The sequence below is a fragment of the Euleptes europaea genome, chromosome 20 (genome assembly GCF_029931775.1).
Source record: "Euleptes europaea isolate rEulEur1 chromosome 20, rEulEur1.hap1, whole genome shotgun sequence".
NCBI lineage: Eukaryota > Metazoa > Chordata > Lepidosauria > Squamata > Sphaerodactylidae > Euleptes > Euleptes europaea.
The window spans coordinates 21,048,141-21,067,717 of record NC_079331.1 but is presented as its reverse complement, the minus strand read 5'-3'; the positions used below and the strand labels follow the sequence as shown (position 1 = coordinate 21,067,717).

Below are 19,577 nucleotides of genomic sequence, written 5' to 3'. Positions count from 1 at the left end.
TTTTCACAGGGGTTTGGCATGCAGGGATGCTCACCTGCTATTTATGCTGGCGCCTGCAGAGGAATTCCTTTGTTGCTCCTTTCCCGCGGTTCAGGATGACGTTAATTTGACCCGCAGGTCCCCAGTTCTTTGGTTTGCTTTAGCCACACAAAGATCTTCACCAGAATCTTTTCCTAGCGTGCCCTCTTATGTACTTGTGGTAGTCATCGTTCACCTAAAAGAACTTCCACAAAGCTTCTGTGGCCCATTGCTGGAAGGCAGTTCTGGCCTGCCACAGGTGAAGGGGCCGTGCCTCAGTGGTAGAGCATCTGTTTGGCATGCAGAAGAGGAAGTGGAAGAAGAAGAACAATTGGTTTTTATATGCCAACTATCTCTACCACTTAAGGCAGAATCAAACCAGTTTACAGTCACCTTCCCTTCCCCTCCCCACAGCAGACACCCTGTGAGGTCAGTGGGGCTGAGAGAGCTGTAACAGAGCTGTGACTTGCCCAAGGTCACCCAACTAGCTTCATATGGAGGAGTGGGGAAACAAATCCAGTTCACCAGTTTAGCCTCCACCCCTCATGTGGAGGAGTGGGGAATCAAACCCAGTTCTCCAGATTAGAGTCCACCGCTCCAAACCACTGCTCTTAACCACTACACCACACTGGTTGCAGGTTCAATCCCTGGCATCTCCAGTTAAAAAGGATCAGGTAGGAGGTGATGTGAAAGGCCTCTGATCGATTGACAATCTCCGAATGGGGCCTGGAGTTCTCCTGGAATTTCATCTGATTTCCAGACTACAGAAATCAATTATCCTGGAGGACAGGGTGGCTTTGGAGGGTGGACTCTCTGGAATTGCACCCCTGCTGAGCTCCCTCCTCTCCCCAAACGCTGCCCTCCTCAGGCTCCACCCCAAATCTCCAGGAATTTCCCAGGCCAGAGGGGGCAACACAAGGCTGAGCACCGGTTTGGAGGCACAGCAGGGTCTGGAACATCTGTACATTTGTTTTCTTCTGCTTGCATGCTGCCAAATAGATGCAAATGATGGCTCGAAAGGAAGGTTGAAAGAGCTGGGTATGTTTAGCCTGAAGAGGAGAAGACTGAGAGGGGATATGATAACCATGTTCAAGTACTTGAAGGGCTGTCATATGGAGGATGTGGCCGAGTTGTTTTCTGTTGCCCCAGAAGGTCAGACCAGAATCAACAGGTTGAAATTAAATCAAAAGAGTTTCCGTCTAGACATTAGGAAGAATTTTCTAACAGAGCGGTTCCTCAGTGGAACAGGCTTCCTCAGGAGGTGGTGGGCTGTCCTTCCCTGGAGGTTTTTAAGAAGAGGCTAGATGGCCATCTGTCAGCAATGCTGATTCTATGACCTTAAGCAGATGATGAGAGGGAGGGCATCTTGGCCATCTTCTGGGCATGGAGTAGGGGTCACTGGGGGGTTTTTGGGGGAGGGGGTTGGACTAGATTACCCTGGTGGTCCCTTCCAGCTCTTTGATTCTATGAATAGGTGTTGAGCAGGCAGGCTGAAGGTTTGGGGCAGTAAATCAGGAAGGAGCTGGAAAAGATCCAGGTACGGCCGAAACACAAGACAGCTGTACAATTGCTGTGCCTCCTGATTGTGTCTCTATACTTAAGAGTTTAAGCCAGTGGTTCTCAACCTGGGTGTCGGGACCCCCAAGAGGGTCGCGAAGTGTTTTCTGGGGGGTCGCTGCCACTGTCCTGGGACAGCCCCCATCACGGGCTGTCCAGGACTAACCCAGACACCCTGTAACCCTGATCCGTCCGCGAGGGCAGGGAAGACCCCAAGCAGAGAGGTGAGGAACTGGCCGACCGACAGCCAGAAGGAGCCGGGCTGCAGAGACGTGGCGGTGTGCTGCCGCACACCAGCTGTAGCCCCGCTGCCCAGCTGAGAGGCGGACGGGCCAGCCCTGGGCGCGGTCGCACCTGCGCCAGGCGGATGATGCGGCAGGATGTGTGGGAGGCCGAGGAAGCTCCCCTGGCTCGGCCAGTTCAGGTCTCGGAGGAGAAGAGGGCGGTCCCTCTTGAGGCCGCTACAGCCACGTTGTTTTTACTTTTAGCCGCACTCGGGTGGGGCGGGAGCTTCAGCCTGGAATCCAAGTGCGCATGTCTGTAGTGTGGCTTCGCTTTTCTGCCCTGAGTCATCAGTTCCGCTCTGCCCTGAGTCATCAGTTCCGCTCTGGCAAGGCCAAGGGGGAGAGAGTCGAGGTGCATGCGCAGTTCAGGATTTCCCCCTCAAGCGCGCAGGTTTGGTAAGGCGCAGAAGGAGCGGTGACTGGCGGAGGGGAGAAAAAGGCACAAAAAGTCCGAGCGGGATAAGCGGCCCTCGGCTCTTTCCTGGCCCTTCGCTCTCGTGAGGTGGTTAAACGGAGCTCCGCTTTGATGGATAACTGCAGTTCTGTGCACAAGCAGCGTCCCAGTCACAAGAGAGGGGGTTTCCTCGCGAGAGCCCCGGCCTGCTTGGAAGAATTTTTGGGGAGAGAGGGGAGGACAAGGATCGCAGTGCATGCTCAGAGGCACTCTTTCCTCCGTGCCAGGAAAGGTTGCCGCGCCACACAGTCACAGCCGCTGCGCAACAGGTGGTAGTACCGTTTGCTTGTCTGCTTTAAACTTTAAAATTTAAAGTAATTATATATATGGATACCCTGGACTGCCAAAAAAAAAATGTGTTTTCTTTATCCTATTGAAAATGTCATTTATGCAAATTTATGCAAATGTGACGAGGGTCACAGGTTACTTGGCGATTGTAAAAGGTGGTCGCGACTCGAAAAAGGTTGAGAACCACTGGTTTAAGCGATCACTAGAAGGACATAGGATAATAATAACCTTACATAGCACTTTAACGGGTTCAAAGCACTTAGTTTCCATTATTTTATTTTGTTTGTGCTTATTTTTTTTATTTCTATCTGGCTTTCCCCCAAAACAGCTTATCACATCATTCTCTCCTCCTCTGCATTATCCCCACAATGACAACCTTCTGAAGTAGGTTAGGCTGATAGATTGGGATGTCAGTCTCCCCTCGTCCACTTTATCCCCACAATGATGACTTGTGAGGTGGACTAGGCTGAAAGATTGTGATGGGCCTGGGGTCACTCAGCGGGCGTCCATGACAGGATGGGGACTCAAACCCGGTCGTGCCGGGGCGTTCATGGACCTCTGCCTCACTCATGACCCACTCCGACTGCTGGACCCGAATGAACAATTACCGTATTTTTCGCTCCATAAGACACACTTTTTTCCTCCTCAAAAGTGAGGGGAAATGTCCGTGCATCTTATGGAGCGAATGCCGGCTGGGCGCATGCGCGTTGGGACTGCGTGAGCCGGCATTCCCCGCCCCGACGGCCAGCTGGGAGGCGGGCGGGGCGGCACAGAGCCGGCTGGGCGCATGCTCCGGCTCGCTCTGTGCGGCCCCACCCGTCTCCCAGCTGGCCGTCGGGGCGGGGAACGCCAGTTCACGCCATCCCGAAGCACACGCGCCCAGCCGGCTTTCACTCCATAGGACAAGTTTTTAGAGGAGGAAAACAAGATTTTTTCTTGTTTTCCTCCTCTAAAAAATAGAGTCTTATGGAAAGGTGCGTCCTATGTAGCGAAAAATACGGTACCCCTTCCCTTCCTAGAAGCCCTTCCTGCATTCCTCGCTCTGATGCATTTCAGCTTTTTGCAGTGAGTGTCACACTTTTAGATGCCCAAGAACACAGAACACAAGAAAAGCCCTGCTGAATCAGACCCAGGCCCATCGACTCCAGCAGTCTGTTCACACAGTGGCCAACCAGGGACCTCCAGGAAGCCCATAAACAAGACGACTGCAGCAGCATTGTCCTGCCTGTGTTCCACAGCACCTCATTTAATTATGTATAATATAATTATAATAAGAACATAAGAAAAGCGCGAGTGGAGATTCGAACCTGGGTTTCCCAGGTCCTAGTCCAACACCTTAACCACTACACCACGCTGCCTCTTGGAGAACCAAATAGCCCCCAAGATTTCAGAATGTGCCTCCTGCCCCTGGCTGTCAGTTATAAGTCTCAACAGGAGAAATCAGATGTTGAACAATCAAGAATTTTCAGTTTGCTGTTGGATGTCATACACTGGAAAGAGCTTCTTCTGCACGTCTGCTCTTTAGGGCTGGTGCAGAGAAATTTTCCATTGACATTCTGTTGTGTGTGTGTGGTTTTTTTTTTTGCAAACAATGGAGCCTGGCTTATATCTCTTTGCCTTCTCTTTACAGCCCCCGCAGAATTCGTCCAGCACCCTCAGTCTATTTCCAGGCCCATAGGGACCACCGCCATCTTCACCTGCTTGGCCCAGGGGGAGCCAACACCGCAGATCACATGGCTGAAGAACGGGCAGATTTTGGAACCGACGGATCACATTAAGCTGAAGAACAACAACAGGTAAATGAATGCCATGTGGAGTTTTTGGGAGGGACGGGTGTGTTCCATGAGGCAGACACTCGTCAGGGATGCTCTAAGCTGATCCTGCATTGAGCAGGGGGTAGGACTAGAATGTAAGCTCTAGCCCTGTGATCATTCCATGAATAAAGTCCATGAGATGCAAAGTCCAGTAAATCAGGTTTATTCAGAAAATTCAACAGGTTATAGAAGCCTAACAGCCCAATGGACTCTAATGCAGGCAATAGGCAGTTACAGAACATAAGTAGCTAAACGGAGATAAATGGTCAGGGCAACCACCTCCCCCCTCCGGAGACCAAAGGAGATCAAAAGGGGCATTCAATGCTTCGCACGGTGTGAAGCCTAAACAGAGAACGAGGCAAGAGACCTTGAATGGGGAACAACAGCAGCTGCTTCCAACCACAACATACCATTCTCAGAACCTGTTCCTGACATTCTGCCCCTCCAAAGGCCCCCCCTCACTTCGCAATGGCAGGTTTGTGTGGGTAGGCGTCATGAAAGTCTTGAATCAGCCGAGGGGCGGAGACATCCCTGACATGCAACCACTCATCGTGTTTCCAGCGAACTAAATATTGAAGGCTGCCTCGGTGCCAGCGGGAGTCCAGTATCTTAGCAACCTTGAAATGCTCCTCCCCCCCCACCATTTCGGGCACTTCGGGCGGCGGTTCCGGGTGCCATTTCTGCGAGGGCACATATGGCTTGAGGAGACTGACATGAAAGACCGGATGAATTCTACGTAGAGACTTAGGAAGGGAGAGTTCCACACTGACCTGGTTGATGATGCGGGAGATGGGAAACGGTCCTACATATTTAGCACTGAGTTTGCCACAGGGGCGAGTGGAGCGCAGATTTTTGGTGGACAAGTATACTAGGTCACCCACCTTACACTCCTTCCCTGGCGAACGGTGCTTGTCAGCTTGACATTTGTATTTACGTTTGGCCCGTTCTAAATTCTTGATGAGCCATGCCCATGTTTTTTGGATAGTGTGTGCCCATTCCTTCACGTCTGAGTGCTCCCCCTCCGCGGACACATCGAGGTGCTCGACGGGGCGGAAGTCTTTGCCATACACTGCCTGAAAGGGACTAAATCCAGTGGACTGATGGACTGCATTATTATAAGCGTATTCCGCAAATGGCAAAAAGTCTACCCAATCATCCTGGTGGTGATTAACATAACAGCGCAAATAGCATTCCAGTACAGCATTCACTCGTTCAGTTTGACCGTCTGTTTGAGGATGAAAGGCACTAGACAGACCCTGTTCCACCCCAACTAATTTCAGGAAGGCTTTCCAGAATTTGGCCACATAGGTGCCCCCCCTGTCACTCACAATCTTGCGCGGAAAGCTATGTAGGCGGAAGACATGTGACACAAAGAGGCGGGCTAGTTTTGGGGCAGAAGGAATACCTGCACAAGGAACGAGATGTACCTGTTTAGAAAACAGGTCAGTAATTACCCAAAGCACCATCTTTCCCCCACTGGGGGGGGGGATCTGTCATGAAATCCACTGCTATCACTTCCCAGGGTTTAGAGGGGGTCTCCAAGGGTTGTAAGAGTCCGGGCGGTTTACCTTGGGGTCGTTTGGCTGCGGCGCAGATAGGGCAGCTGCAAATAAAGGAGTCCACGTCTGACCGCATGCCCTCCCACCAGAACTGACGCCGTAACAGATGCAACGTTTTGAGGAAACCAAAATGACCAGCCGTCTTGGCACCATGAACCAAGCCCAACACCTCCCCCCTTAACCCAGCAGGAACGTACAACTTGGAGTCTTTGTACCAAAAATCTCCTCGCTTCACCAGAGTAGTCGATAAAGTTTGTTCTGAGCTGTCAGCTAGGTAGCTATGACGTAGAGTTTCTTTGAACGAATCAGGCAATTTTTCCATCCCCTTAACTTTGGTGGTGGGTGATGTAGGCAGAATCGGTGCCGTGGACGGGAGTGGGACTGAGTGGCTGGGGCTCCTTACCAGGGGAAGGAAGGACGGTGGGGGCGGCGGGATGGGCGACCCCGCTGGCTCTGCAGGGGTTTGCCCAGTCTCAGACGACAGTGGCAGCGATCGGGTTTGGGACCGCATTTGCACCACTAGCGTGGGCAAGAGGCAACGCTGGGCAGGGGTGAAGAGCGAGTCCATGGGCCAATCAACTTTGGTAGGGTATTGAGGAAGTCTAGACAAAGCATCGGCCAGTAAGTTCTGTTTCCCAGGCACATGTTTTAAAACGAAGCGGAATTGAGCAAAGAAGTCCGCCCAGCGCACCTGTTTTGCGGACAGTTTACGAGCTCCCGTGAGGGCCTCCAGGTTCTTGTGATCGCTCCAGACTTCAAAAGGCAGTTTGGAACCCTCCAAGAACTGTCTCCACACAGTCAGTGCATGCTTGACAGCAGCAGCCTCTTTTTCCCATATGGGCCAGTTGAGCTCGGACTGTGTGAATTTTTTAGAGAAGTAAGCGCATGGATGCAATTGACCATCCCTCCCATGTTGTAACAAGGCTCCCCCCATGGCCACATCGGATGCATCAACTTGCACGATAAACGGTTGATTACAGTCTGGGTGTTGTAAAACAGGCTCAGAAGTAAACAGGCTTTTCAGGGTGTCAAAAGCTGTTTGACAGTGGGGGGTCCAATTTACTTGAGAGTTGGGCAAGGTAGCTGCATTCCCCTTCCCCTTAGTCTTAAGGAGGTCCGTGATGGGGAGTGCAATTTGAGCGAAATTAGGGAGGCAGGTTCTGTAAAAGTTAGCAAATCCAAGAAATTTTTGGACTTGCTTACTGGTGGAGGGTGGCTCCCAATCGAGTACTGCTTGCACTTTGTCAGGGTCCATAGTAAGTCCATGGTGTGAAATGACATAGCCGAGGAAAGTCAACTGCTTCTGATGGAATTCACACTTGGATACCTTAGCATAGAGCTGATTGTCTTTGAGACATTGCAACACTTTCCGAGCCAAGGCAACATGTTCGTCCATCATTTTAGAGTAAATAAGGATATCATCTAGATAAACCATAACCCCTCGTATAGGAGGTCATGTAGGATTTCGTTAATGAGTTGCATGAAGACTCCCGGAGCCCCTTTTAATCCGAAAGGCATGACCACAAACTCAAACATCCCAAAGCAACTAGAAAACGCTGTTAGCGCTTCATCCCCCTCCCGGATCCTAACTCTGTAATACGCTTCAACAAGGTCCAATTTAGTGAAGATACATCCCTCTTTCAGTTGTCCAAGAAAATCTGAAACGAGAGGGATGGGGTAAGCTGTGGTCTGTGTAACTGCGTTTAGTTTGCGGAAGTCTATACACAAACGTAAATCACCTGTTTTCTTGCGCACAAAGAAAGCGGGTGCTGAAAAGGGGGCAGTGGAGGGACGGATAAAACCTCATGCTAGGTTTGTGTCCAGGAAGTCTCTAAGTACCCCCCGTTCTGTAGGGCTCATAGGGTAAATTTTACTTTTTGATAGTTTTTCATCGCCCACCACCTCAATAGCACAGTCCGTCGGGCGGTGGGGGGGCAAGATGTTGCATTCTTGCACGTCAAACACATCCGCAAAGTCCAAATATTGGGGGGGGCAGTGCAGGCAATTCAGTGGGTTCCGAGGCCAGGGCCGGGGTTGGAGTAGTGACAGTTTTAACTGCCACCTCGTAATGGTGTTGGTTGCACAGCGGGTTGTTGAATGCCAATGTTCCAGCCCCCCAATCAATAGTAGGGCTGTGTCCTTTGAGCCTGTTCACACCCAGTACTACGTCGTATCAGATCTCGGGTACTATGGTAAAATTAATTTGTTCCCAATGGTGGCCAATCCCCATCGCCACCCCAACTGTGTGTCGAGACACTGGCCCACCCCTGAAATCGCTGCCATCCATCTGGGCGAAATGGACGGGGGTTGGTAAGGGCTGGGATTTCACCCGGAGTGCATTAAAAGTGACTTTATTAATCAAAGTGCGGGCGCACCCCGAGTCAACTAAGACTTTATCTTTTAATTGGGGACCCTTCTTATAATGTCGTAAAAGTACATCCACATACATTGTCTCTTCAACTGCACTCACCATTAAGGGAGCTTGAGGTTTTGCAGGAGGTCCTGCTGTTGTCTGCGGCAGCACTCCTTCTACCGCGGACACCGCTCGTTTTTTGGCTGCTCCTGGGGTGAATCCAGATTGAGGGCAGCGGTTTCCCAGCCATCACCCTCATCCAATGAAGAAGAACTGTCGCCTGGGGGGACAGTAATTATAATCCTGGACCCCGACAGGTCCACTGGCGATACCTCTGGGGTCGCCTCGTTGACGTGGAAGGCTGGGGGCGCTCTCCGTCCCGGAGCGATGCTGCGCTCGGCCGCGGTGCCCCGTCCTTGAGCTCGTCCTCTCCCTCGGGGAATTCCGTCGGGCCGTGGTAAGGGGCCCGGCCGTTCCGTGCGTAATGGGCAGGTTGCAGCGAAGTGTCCCACCGCGCCGCAAACGAGGCAGGCCCCCCGCAGAAAACGCAAGGTACGGTCAGGCGTAGGTTGAGCCTGCCTCCGCGGCGACTTCGGGTGGATTCTTTGTCCCCCCCCCCATCCTTGGCTTGGCGACGGGTAAGGGTGATGAACTGGTGGCGGCTTTCGTCTTCCTCGGCCAGTAAAGTCCACTCCTCCAAAGTCTCTTTGCATGTAGGCCCAATTGAGAATATTGGGATTGAGGGCAGTGCGGAAGTAATGGATCCGAGTGGCCTCCGGCCAATCGACTATTTTACTCGCCAGTCTTTGAAACTCGTCGGCGAACTCTCGCACTGGGGTGGAACCTTGGCGGAGTTGCAGGATGGCAGTTTTGGCTTTCCCCCCCTGGAATGGGTCCTCGAAACGCCTCCGCAATGCCCTCATGAATTCATTCAGAGAGTATATGGATCGGGCCCGCGTATCAAATTGCAGGATCTTCCACTCAGCAGCCCTCCCTGTCAGCAGAGACAAGACAAATCGCACTCATCTGTCTTCCGTGGGGAAGGCATGCCCATGTTCTCTCATATAACTGTCTACTTGATGTAAAAAACACGGCAATGCGTCAGCGGAGCCGTCGAAAGTAATACGCAACCAAGGCACCTTCCACGGGGTGGCAGGAGCAACTGGTCCTACCGGGGCAACTGGGGGAGCAGCTGGAGGTGCCGCTGGTTGCCCTACGCTGGCAGGTGGTGCGGCCGGTTGCCCTAAGCCGGCAGGCGGCGCGGTTGGTTGTCCTGAGCCGGCCGGCTGCCCCGGAGTTGGCAGCCCCTGATGCTGTCATGCTAGTTCGCACACTAGGACGTCGATCTGGTCCTGCATCTGGCCCATACGATCCATTAAGTCTCGTTTTTGATACTTCAAGGTGAGGATCTGTTCCTCAGCCCCTCCAGTCCATCGGGCTTGGCTAGCCCGGAGGTGGGTATTCCAATCCTCATAGTCATCCTCATAGTCTCTGTCCCGTGGCAGACCTGCCGCCAGTCGCCGTCTACGGGCCGCATCACGGGGCTCCGGGGACCACGAAGGAAAAGACCATTCCGATTTGTCGTGGCTCACCGCTTGCACCCCCTGTGCGCCCTGAGCCTGAGCCGCGGCTTCCTCCTCCGCCCGCTGTTGGTCAACGAGCGTCTTTAATGCAGCCAATCTAGCTGCTTCAGCAGCAGATGTTAGAGATAAAGCCACCTGTTCTAAAATTGGAAGGATCTCCTTGTGCCTGCCCAGCAATGGGTGCACCTGCTGGGCAAGATCCGCGGCGGCAGCATTAAATGTAGGTCGCAAGACTTGGTAGGGTCCGGAACAACCTCTGGGGCCCCAGCCATTTGGAAACACAATTCGCCCTCCTGGATCGGGGCCGCTGGCTGCGCCTCTCGGAGAGCAAGCTCACTGAACAACCGGACCAGGAGAGCAAAATCCTGCCGAGCCGCCTGGAACTCCTCCAGCAACTGCTCCAGCCACAAAAGTTCGTTGCGGGCTAGTAGGTCAGTGTCCCTCATGTGCCAGGGAGCTGCCTCCGCTATACAAAGCACTGGCGCACCACTTGGCTGCCCAAACGGTCGGCCTCCGCACAAGTCCGCATGGCCTCAACGAGGATGGTATGTAGAAGGTCGTCCTCGGGGAATTCGTCTTGCGCCCCAGGCTGAAAGCCCACCAGGATTGTAGAAAGAAGGTCGGATTAGAGTCCAAATGTAAGCTCTAGCCCTGTGATCATTCCATGAATAAAGTCCATGAGATGCAAAGTCCAGTAAATCAAGTTTATTCAGAAAATTCAACAGGTTACAGAAGCCTAACAGTCCAATGGACTCTAATGCAGGCAATAGGCAGTTACAGAACATGAGTAGCTAAACGGAGATAAACGGTCAGGGCAACCACCTCCCCCCTCCAAAGACCAAAGGAGATCAAAAGGGGCATTCGGTGCTTCGCAAGGTGTGAAGCCTAACCAGAGAACGAGGCAAGAGACCTTGAACGGGGAACAACAGCAGCTGCTTCCAACCACAACATACCATTCTCAGAACCTGTTCCTGACATAGATGACCTTGGTGGTCCCTTCCAACTGTATGATTCTAACAGCCCCTGGCCAAAAGCATCCAGACGTTTATTTATTTATTTCTTCTTTTCATTCCTGCCCCGCTTGTCTCCCCAATGGGAACCCGAGCGGCTTGCAATTAGTCTCCCTTTCTCCTTCTCATCTGCATAACAACCCTGTGAGGTAGATGTGAGAGTGCGTGACTAACGTGCAGCCCACAGTGACACATCAGGCTTCCATGGGGATTCAAACCTGGGTCTCCCAGAGCCTAGTCTGACTCACTAACCACTACTGAAGTATAGTGTCCAAATTGCGTGAAGTGATGGTATCGTTTTACTCTGCTCTGGTTAGACCTCACCCAGAGTATTGTGTTCAGTTTTGGGCACCACAGTTTAAGAAGGATGTAGAAAAGCTGGAACGTATCCAGAGGAGGGCAACGAAAATGGTGAGGGGTCTGGAGACCAAGTCCTATGAGGAAAGGTTGAAGGAGCTGGGTATGTTTAGCCTGAAGAGGAGAAGACTGAGAGGGGATATGATAACCATCTTCAAGTACTTGAAGTGCTGTCGTATAGAGGATGGTGCAGAGTTGTTTTCTGCTGCCCCAGAAGTTCGGAGCAGAGCCAACGGGTTGAAATTAAACCAAAAGTGTTTCCATCTAGATATTAGGAAGAATTTTCTAACAGTTAGAGGGGTTCCTCAGTGGAACAGGCTTCCTTGGGAGGTGGTGAGCTCTCCTTCCCTGGAGGTTTGAAGCAGAGGCTAGATGGTCATCTGTCAGCAATGCTGATTCTATAATCTTGGGCAGAGCGGGTTTGCGTTTTTGCTTGTGTCTTGTTTTGCTTCCCTGCGGAGTGCAAACGGAGTCTGCTTTCCCTGCCCTTGGAGATAATGGTGCCCTTGTTGCCAACTTCCCCATGGAGCCGTATTTTTCTTCCAGTGGGGGCCAAATAACCGTGTTTTCATGGCAGAAGGTGGCGATATTTGTGTTGTAGAAATAGCCGGGTGGGATAAGCTTAGGGCGAAAATTACTGGTTGGCGGGCTCAGTTGCTGTGGAAATGACTTAGAACAGCGTGGCTGGAAATAGCGGATATTGAGCTATAAATCTGCAGGCTAGTGTAATCCCCTAATCTAATATCTAAGTGTTAAATATATTAACTGCTCTCTTTGTGTTTTGTGTGTGTGTATGCACATGGGGGATCAATCAACAAATAAAACACCATTTATTTATTTTATTATGTTTCATTTTGCCGTGCCTTTCTCCCTAAAGCGGCTTTCGTCATTCTCCTCTCCTCCATTTTACCCTCACAACAGCAACCCTGTGAGGTAGACTAGGCTGAAGGTATGTGACTGGCCCAAGGTCATCCAGCAAGCCTCTATGGCAGAGTATATCTGCCTTGGCATTAGACGAAGAGAGCTCTGACTCTCGAAAACTCATACCCCGGAATCGTTTTGGTCTCCAAGGTGCTACTGGACTTGAATCTAGCTTTTTCATGGTAGGGTGGGAATTCGAACCTGGGTCTCCCCGATCCTAATCATCTCAAGAGCCTCAGTGTTCCCATTGCACCCACTGTCATCTTGGAATCTGGCAGTTCCTCTAAGGACAGGCGCTGAAATGCCTGTAAAGAAGAGAGTGCCTCTGGGCCTGTGTAAAATGCTTTTCCATCAGCCACCACAGCTAGCACCGCGTACCTGGGATTATGGGAGGGCGTTAATTCTTCTTCATACAAAATTAACCACCCTATGGTATAATTAATATGTTTTCTCAAATTAATTCTTCTTTGTTATTTATTCCTTCTAATTATAGCCCACCCTCGTTCCCAGCAAGCCGGGCTCAGAGTGGGTTACAACAATGGGGAGGGGCTGTGGTTCAGTGGTAGAGCATCTGCTTGGCATGCAGAAGGTCCCAGGTTCAATCCCCAGCATCTCCAGTTAAAGGGACTAGGCAAGTAGGTGATGTGAAAGACCCCAGCCTGAGACCCTGGAGAGCCACTGCCGGTCAGAGTAGACAGTACTTACTTTGATGGATCAAGGGTCCGATTCAGTATAAGGCAGCTTCATGTGTTCTTGTGTTCAATACGTCATAAACCATCAGTTAAAACATACTTTAAAACTCTGTACTCCAAATAATTAACAACACAGGATGGCATTCAGTACTCATAAACAGCAACCACTAGAAAAATCTGGCCAGGAAAAATATATAAGCTCCTCCTGAAATATGATACAGAAGAAGAACAAGTGAAGACAAACATGATAAAGTGGATGCAAAATTTTGGAGAAATGATTAATACCGACTCCTGGGAAAAACTTTGCTCCTCTGAATTGAAATACACAGTTTCTCAAGAAGTGAAAGAAAACTGGTATAAGACCTTCTACAGATGGTACCTGACTCCAAATATGCTTTCTCAGATGGCAACTCCTGGGAAAAAGGGTGCATGTTGGAAATGTCAAGAATCTGACGGTTCCTATTTCCATGTTTGGTGGACTTGCCCTAAGTTACAAATATATTGGAAAAGAGTTCATTATGAACTACAACGGATGTTAGATACCAAATTTATACTTGATCCAAAATTTTAGTTACTCAGCATAGTACCGTCAAGCCTACCTCAAAAACAACATGACGTTTTCAAATATGCCACAACAGCTGCTAGAATAATCTTAGCAAGGACATGGAAACAAACTCATATACCAGATATTGACAATTGGAAAGAAAAACTGTTAGAATATGCAACAATGGCAAAAATGACTGATGAACTGAATGCTAAATCCAGTGAATCTTCTGAGCAATTTCAGGAGAAGTGGGCATCTTTTTATTTATATATGAAGTCTAATTAGCACGAATAAGGGATGCTAAAATACTATAACCAACTTTGCTTTAAAATTTTTCTTCTTTTTTTAGCTAAGTTAACTGTTAAACAAGAACTATAATTTTTAAAATACCAGAGATTATTTAGAAGTAAGAACAACATACCAAAGTCATTCTGTAACCATACTTTATTAGAAATCATCTTACAATACTGTTTTGTTTTTACTATGCTAACATTTACCCCTTTCCCTTTTTCCTTTCCTGTATCCTTATTGAAAGAAAATAAAAAAAAATAAAATAAAAAAAAGAAAAACCTGGCCAGGCAGTAAGCCCCCCATACACCAGTTGGGGTGAAGAATGGGGAGACCAGCAATGATGACAAAGGGAGAAAAACTTGTGGCTGCCCTCATTCATAAGCCCGGCGGAACAGCTCCGTTTTTCAGGCTCTAGGGAGACTGTTCCACAAGGCTGGGATTGAAAGTAAATCACAAGAGTTTTCGTCTAGACATTAGGAAGAATTTTCTAACAGTTAGAGTGGTTCCTCAGTGGAACAGGCTTCCTCGGGAGGAGGTGGGCTCTCCTTCCCTGGAGGTTTTTAAGCAGAGGCTAGATGGCCATCAGTCAGCAATTCTGATTCTATGACCTTAAGCAGTTTATGAGAGGGAGGGCATCTTGGCCATCTTCTGGGCATGGAGTAGGGGTCAGTGAGGGTGTGTGTGTGGGGGAGGTAGTTGTGAATTTCCTGCATTGTGCAGGGGGTTGGACTAGATGACCCTAGTGGTGCCTTCCAACTCTATGATTCTTCTTCTTCTTTTTAGAGCATAGAGTTCTCTGGGGTTCTTTGGGAAATGTTTAGGAAACATTATTCAGGATCTCATCACTTCATGGCCCCATGACATTTTGAAACTGGAGCTTAGCTCTAATCCAGGCATCCTACCTAAGGTCAAACACATGGTCTGTAGGCCGAATACAGCCCCTTGAGAGCTCTTATCCGGCCCTCAAGCCAGCCGAGGCAGCCACCCCCTCCAGGGCTGGTGAGGCATGGCCCAGCCCAACCAAGTGACATTTATGTCATATCCGGCTCTCATAACGAATGCTTAACCCCTCCCCTTGGGGGTGATGGAGGGAGAGACCACAGAGACACTCTCCACCCAGCCATTCATAGAATCATAGAATCATAGAGTTGGAAGGGACCATCAGGGCCATCAAGTCCAACCCCCTGCACAATGCAGGAAATTCACAACTACCTCCCCCCTTCACACCCCCAGTGACCAGAAGATGGCCAAAATGCCCTCCCTCTCATCATCTGCCTAAGGTCACAGAATCAGCATTGCTGACAGATGGCCATCTAACTTCTTCTTAAAAACCTCCAGGGAAGGAGAGCTTACCACCTCCCGAGGAAGCCTGTTCCACTGAGGAACCGCTCTAACTATTAGAAAATTCTTCCTAATGTCTAGACGGAAACTCTTTTGATTTAATTTCAACCCATTGGTTCTGGTCTGACCTTCTTGAGCAACAGAAAACAACTCGGCACCCTCCTCTATATGACAGCCCTTCAAGTGGTTATCATATCCCCTCTCAGTCTTCTCCTCTTCTGGGTAAACATACCCATCTCCTTCAACCTTTCCTCATAGGGCTTGGTCTCCAGACCCCTCACCATCTTTGTTGCCCTTCTCGGGACACGTTCTAGCTTGCTACATCTTTCTTAAATTGTGGTGCCCAAAACTGAACACAGTACTCTAGTTGAGGTCTAACCAGAGCAAAGTAAAGCGATACCATCACTATGCTTCTGTTGATGCAGCCCAAGACTGCATTTGCCTTTTTAGTTACAGCATCACACTGCTGACTCATGTTCAGTGTTTGGTCTACTAAGACCCCAAGATCCTTTTCACACACATTACTGCTCAAACAAGTCTCCCCCATCCTATAATTATGCATTTGATTGTTCCTACCTAAATGCTGTTGAAGTGCATTTTATTAGTTCTAGCCCATTTCTCCAGCCTGTCAAGATCATCCTGCATCTTGGCTCTGTCTTCTACCTTATTTGCTACCCCTCCCAATTTAGTATCATCTGCAAATTTAATAAGCATCCCCTCTATTCCTTCATCCAAATCATTTATAAAGATGTTGAACAACACAGGGCCCAGCACAGATCCCTGAGGAACTCCACTAGTCACTTGTCTCCAAGTGGACGAGGAACCATTAACTAGCACTCTTGGGTACGATCTGTCAACCAGTTGCAGATCCATCTAACAATAATAGGATCTAACCCACATTTTCCCAATTTGTCAACTAGAATACTATGTGGAACCTTATCAAAAGCCTTACTGAAATCTAGATAAACTATGTCTACAGCATTCCCCTGATCCAGCAAGGTAGTAACTTTCTCAAAAAAGGAGATAAGATTAGTCTGACATGACTTATTCTTGAGAAACCCATGCTGGCTCTTAGTGATCAGATCCATCCTTTCTAAATGCTCAAGGACAGACTGTTTGATGATTTGTTCGAACACTTTTCCTGGTATAGAAGTCAAGCTGATGGGTCGGTAGTTACCCAGATCCTCCTTTTTCCCCTTCTTGAAGATGGGGACAACATTTGCCCGCCTCCAATCTTCTGGCACCTCACCTGTTTGCCAAGACTTCAGAAATAATGGACAGAGGTTCCGAAATTACATCTGCAAGTTCTTTGAGTACCCTTGGGTGCAATTCATCTGGCCCAGAGGATTTTGTTTCATTTAAAGAAACCAGGTGTTTATGGAGCCACCCTGGCCTCTTTCAAAAGATTCTCATTTAAACCAGAGAAAAACTGAGTTACTTGTGCTCCAGCTGAGAGAGGGAAGCCCCTGGAGTGCTACCAACCATGCTTAGAATGAGCCTATGATGATACCTGGATGTCCTCTTGAATCCAGAGCCTTCCTGCTTTCTGGGGTGGGGGGATTCCCCAGAGCATGGAAGCAGCCAGCACTGTGCTAGCTCAGTGGTTTTCAATCTTTCTGCCTGTCAGGTCTTGACTGACACACACTGACAAACATGAATGCATGAAGCTGCCTTATACTGAATCAGACCCTTGCTCATCACTGTCAGTATTGTCTACTCGGACTGGCAGCAGCTCTCCAGGGTTTCAGGGAAAGTCTTTCACACCACCTTCATAAGAACATAAGGAAAGCCCTGCTGGATCAGATGAAGGCTCACCAAGTCCAGCAGTCTGTTCACAAAGTGGCCAACCAGATGCCTCTAAGAAGCCCACAAAGAAGACGACTGCAGCAGCACCATCCTGCCTGTGTTCCACAGCACCTCATATAATAGGCCTGCTCCTCTGATCCTGGAGAGAATAGGTACGCATCATGACTAGTATCCACTTTTACTAATAGCCATGAATAGCCCTCTCCTCCATGAACATATCCACTCCTCTCTTCAAATCAAACAACCTTTATTTTTTTTATAATTTTATTAGAAAAAAACCAGTGACAGTAACAACTAAAAAAAGCAGAATTACTGACAGTCTTCGTAATTTAAAATACTATACACACACACACACACACACACACACACACACACACACACTAAAATAAGATCAAGTCTCCCATGCTACAGCTTATTTCTATGTCTTCATATTCATCATTACGTCCTGACTGAGAGCAACGCATTCCTCTTTCCCGCCCTTATTTATGAAATTCTCTGTTTTACTTATTGTATGTGACCATACCCCATCCAATTTTATTGTATCTCTGTTTTTCTGATATGCTGTTAGCTTAATTAAAACATATATTTCTTTAACTTTAACCAGCCATTCTATCTTTGGAGTTGATTTTTGTTTCCAGTGACTGGCAAAGGTTGTTCTAGCCACAGTTATCATATGTAACACCATACAAAGTTGATCTTTAGCTAGATTAGGTACCAGATTTAACAAGAATATCTCGGGTTTACATGGAATATCAACCTCCATTCCAACCATTAGACATTTCACTATTTCAGACCAAAATGATATAGCTCTCTCACATTTCCACCACATGTGTATAAAATCTGCTTGTTTTCGATCACAGTACCAACAACTGTCGTTTTCTGATTTATGGATTTTACTTAGTCTAAGTGGGGCTATATACCACATATATGCCATCTTTATTAGATTTTCTCTCATTTGCATACTGACTGTAAAATCTAATCCCTTTGTGAAAATGTGTTCCCATTCTTGGTCACTTAACTCTCTAAGTAAGTGTTCCATTTATCCCAATATCCCGTTGTTTGATTTAATTTATCTTTAAGTATAATTGTATATATTTTTGGAGTTTTGTCTTGTAACATCAGCTTCTCAAACTTTGATTTATCTCTAATTTCAGATATGTCATTTTCTTTTAGGTTATTCCAATATTTTTTTATTTGTAAATATTCTAAAAATGTAATATTAATTTCTTTTTTATCCATAATTTTACGTAAAGGTTCTAAATTATTATTTCTAATCCAATAATTACATTCATTCTGTTTATCTTTATTCTATGTGGTAATTGGAATTCTGGGTTCTCAGCTAAGATATTCCATAAAAAGGAAGACATTGGGGAAATATCTGGAGCTAGTTTCTCTCTTAACGCATCCCATTGCTTTAGAATGGTATTAATGCAATTCTTATCTTTGTTGTAGAAATTTTTCCTACAAGTTTTTTTAACCCAAAGCCATCTATTTAGCGGGAATTTAACAAAGTCCTGCTCAATTATGATATATGGTTCTTTTTCATAATTTACTACCCATGATTTTAACTACTTTATCCTAGCCACCTGATAATACGTTAATAAATTTGGCACACCTATCCCTCCTTTGCTTTTAATCTCATATAGGTTATTGTTTCTAAATCTATTCTTTTTATTTTGCCAAATGAATCTATTACAGATCTTTTGCCATTCTTCAATCATTTTTTCGGTATGTCTACAAATAAGTTATTAAAAATAAAATTCATTTTTGGCAAGATTATCATTTTAATTAGGTTGACTCGGCCTAAGAGAGAAAAATTCAAAGGGAGCCATTTCTGAAAACAATCCTTCAGTTCTTTTGCTATTTTTCCGCAGTTTAAATTTAAACATTTAGTTCTATCTTTACTTAACCATATTCCTAAATATTTAACATTATCAGCTTCTCTTAGATCTTCTGCCCATAATTGTTTCTCCTTTTTGTTATCGATATTTAAAAAAAGAGCTTCAGAATTATTTGCATTTAACTTGTATCCAGATATATTACTGAATTCTGCAATCACTTTTCTAACCTCTAATCCAGATTTATCTGCTTCAGTTAGGAAGAGCGCTATATCATCCGCATATAGGCTTAATTTAAATTTCTTGTCTAGAGAGAGAGCATATAGGAGAACTGACAAAGGGCAGCCTTGCCTAACGCCCCGCATGATATCAAAACTTTCTGTTCTTTCATCTTTAATTCTTATTTTAGCCTGACACTTGTTATATAGAATATTAACCCATTTCTGGAATTTCCCCTCGAAACCAGCTAGCTATTGTTTCCTTCAAATAACAGTGTTCAACCCTATCGAACGCTTTTTCAGCAACTAAAATCAAATAACCTTTAATGGCATAAGATAACAATTAATATAAATTTCATTCAGATATCAAACAACCATAGAAACATAGTTAAATACATCAGATTACCCCAAGTTCTCTTTTCGACGAATCTTTAGGACTCCCCTCTTAAAGCCTTCCAAGTTGGCAGCCATCACCACATCCAATGGGTTGAAATTATATCAAAAGAGTTTCCGTCTAAACATTAGGAAGAATTTTCAGTTAGAGTGGTTCCTCAGTGTAACAGGCTTCCTCAGGAGGAGGTGGGCTCTCCTTCCCTGGAGGATTTTAAGCAGAGGCTAGATGGCCATCAGTCAGCAATGCTGATTCTAT

General features: G+C 47.4%; 1 protein-coding gene across 1 annotated transcript in view; it reads left to right on the top strand.

Annotated features, from left to right (window-relative positions):
- The window catches only part of IGDCC3 (immunoglobulin superfamily DCC subclass member 3), a 108,988-nt gene that overhangs the window by 63,543 nt on the left and 25,868 nt on the right, over positions 1–19,577 (top strand). The window contains exon 6 of the mRNA XM_056866121.1: positions 4,232–4,397. Coding sequence (XP_056722099.1) covers positions 4,232–4,397 — 166 coding nt within the window. The remainder of the gene's footprint in view (positions 1–4,231; positions 4,398–19,577) is intronic.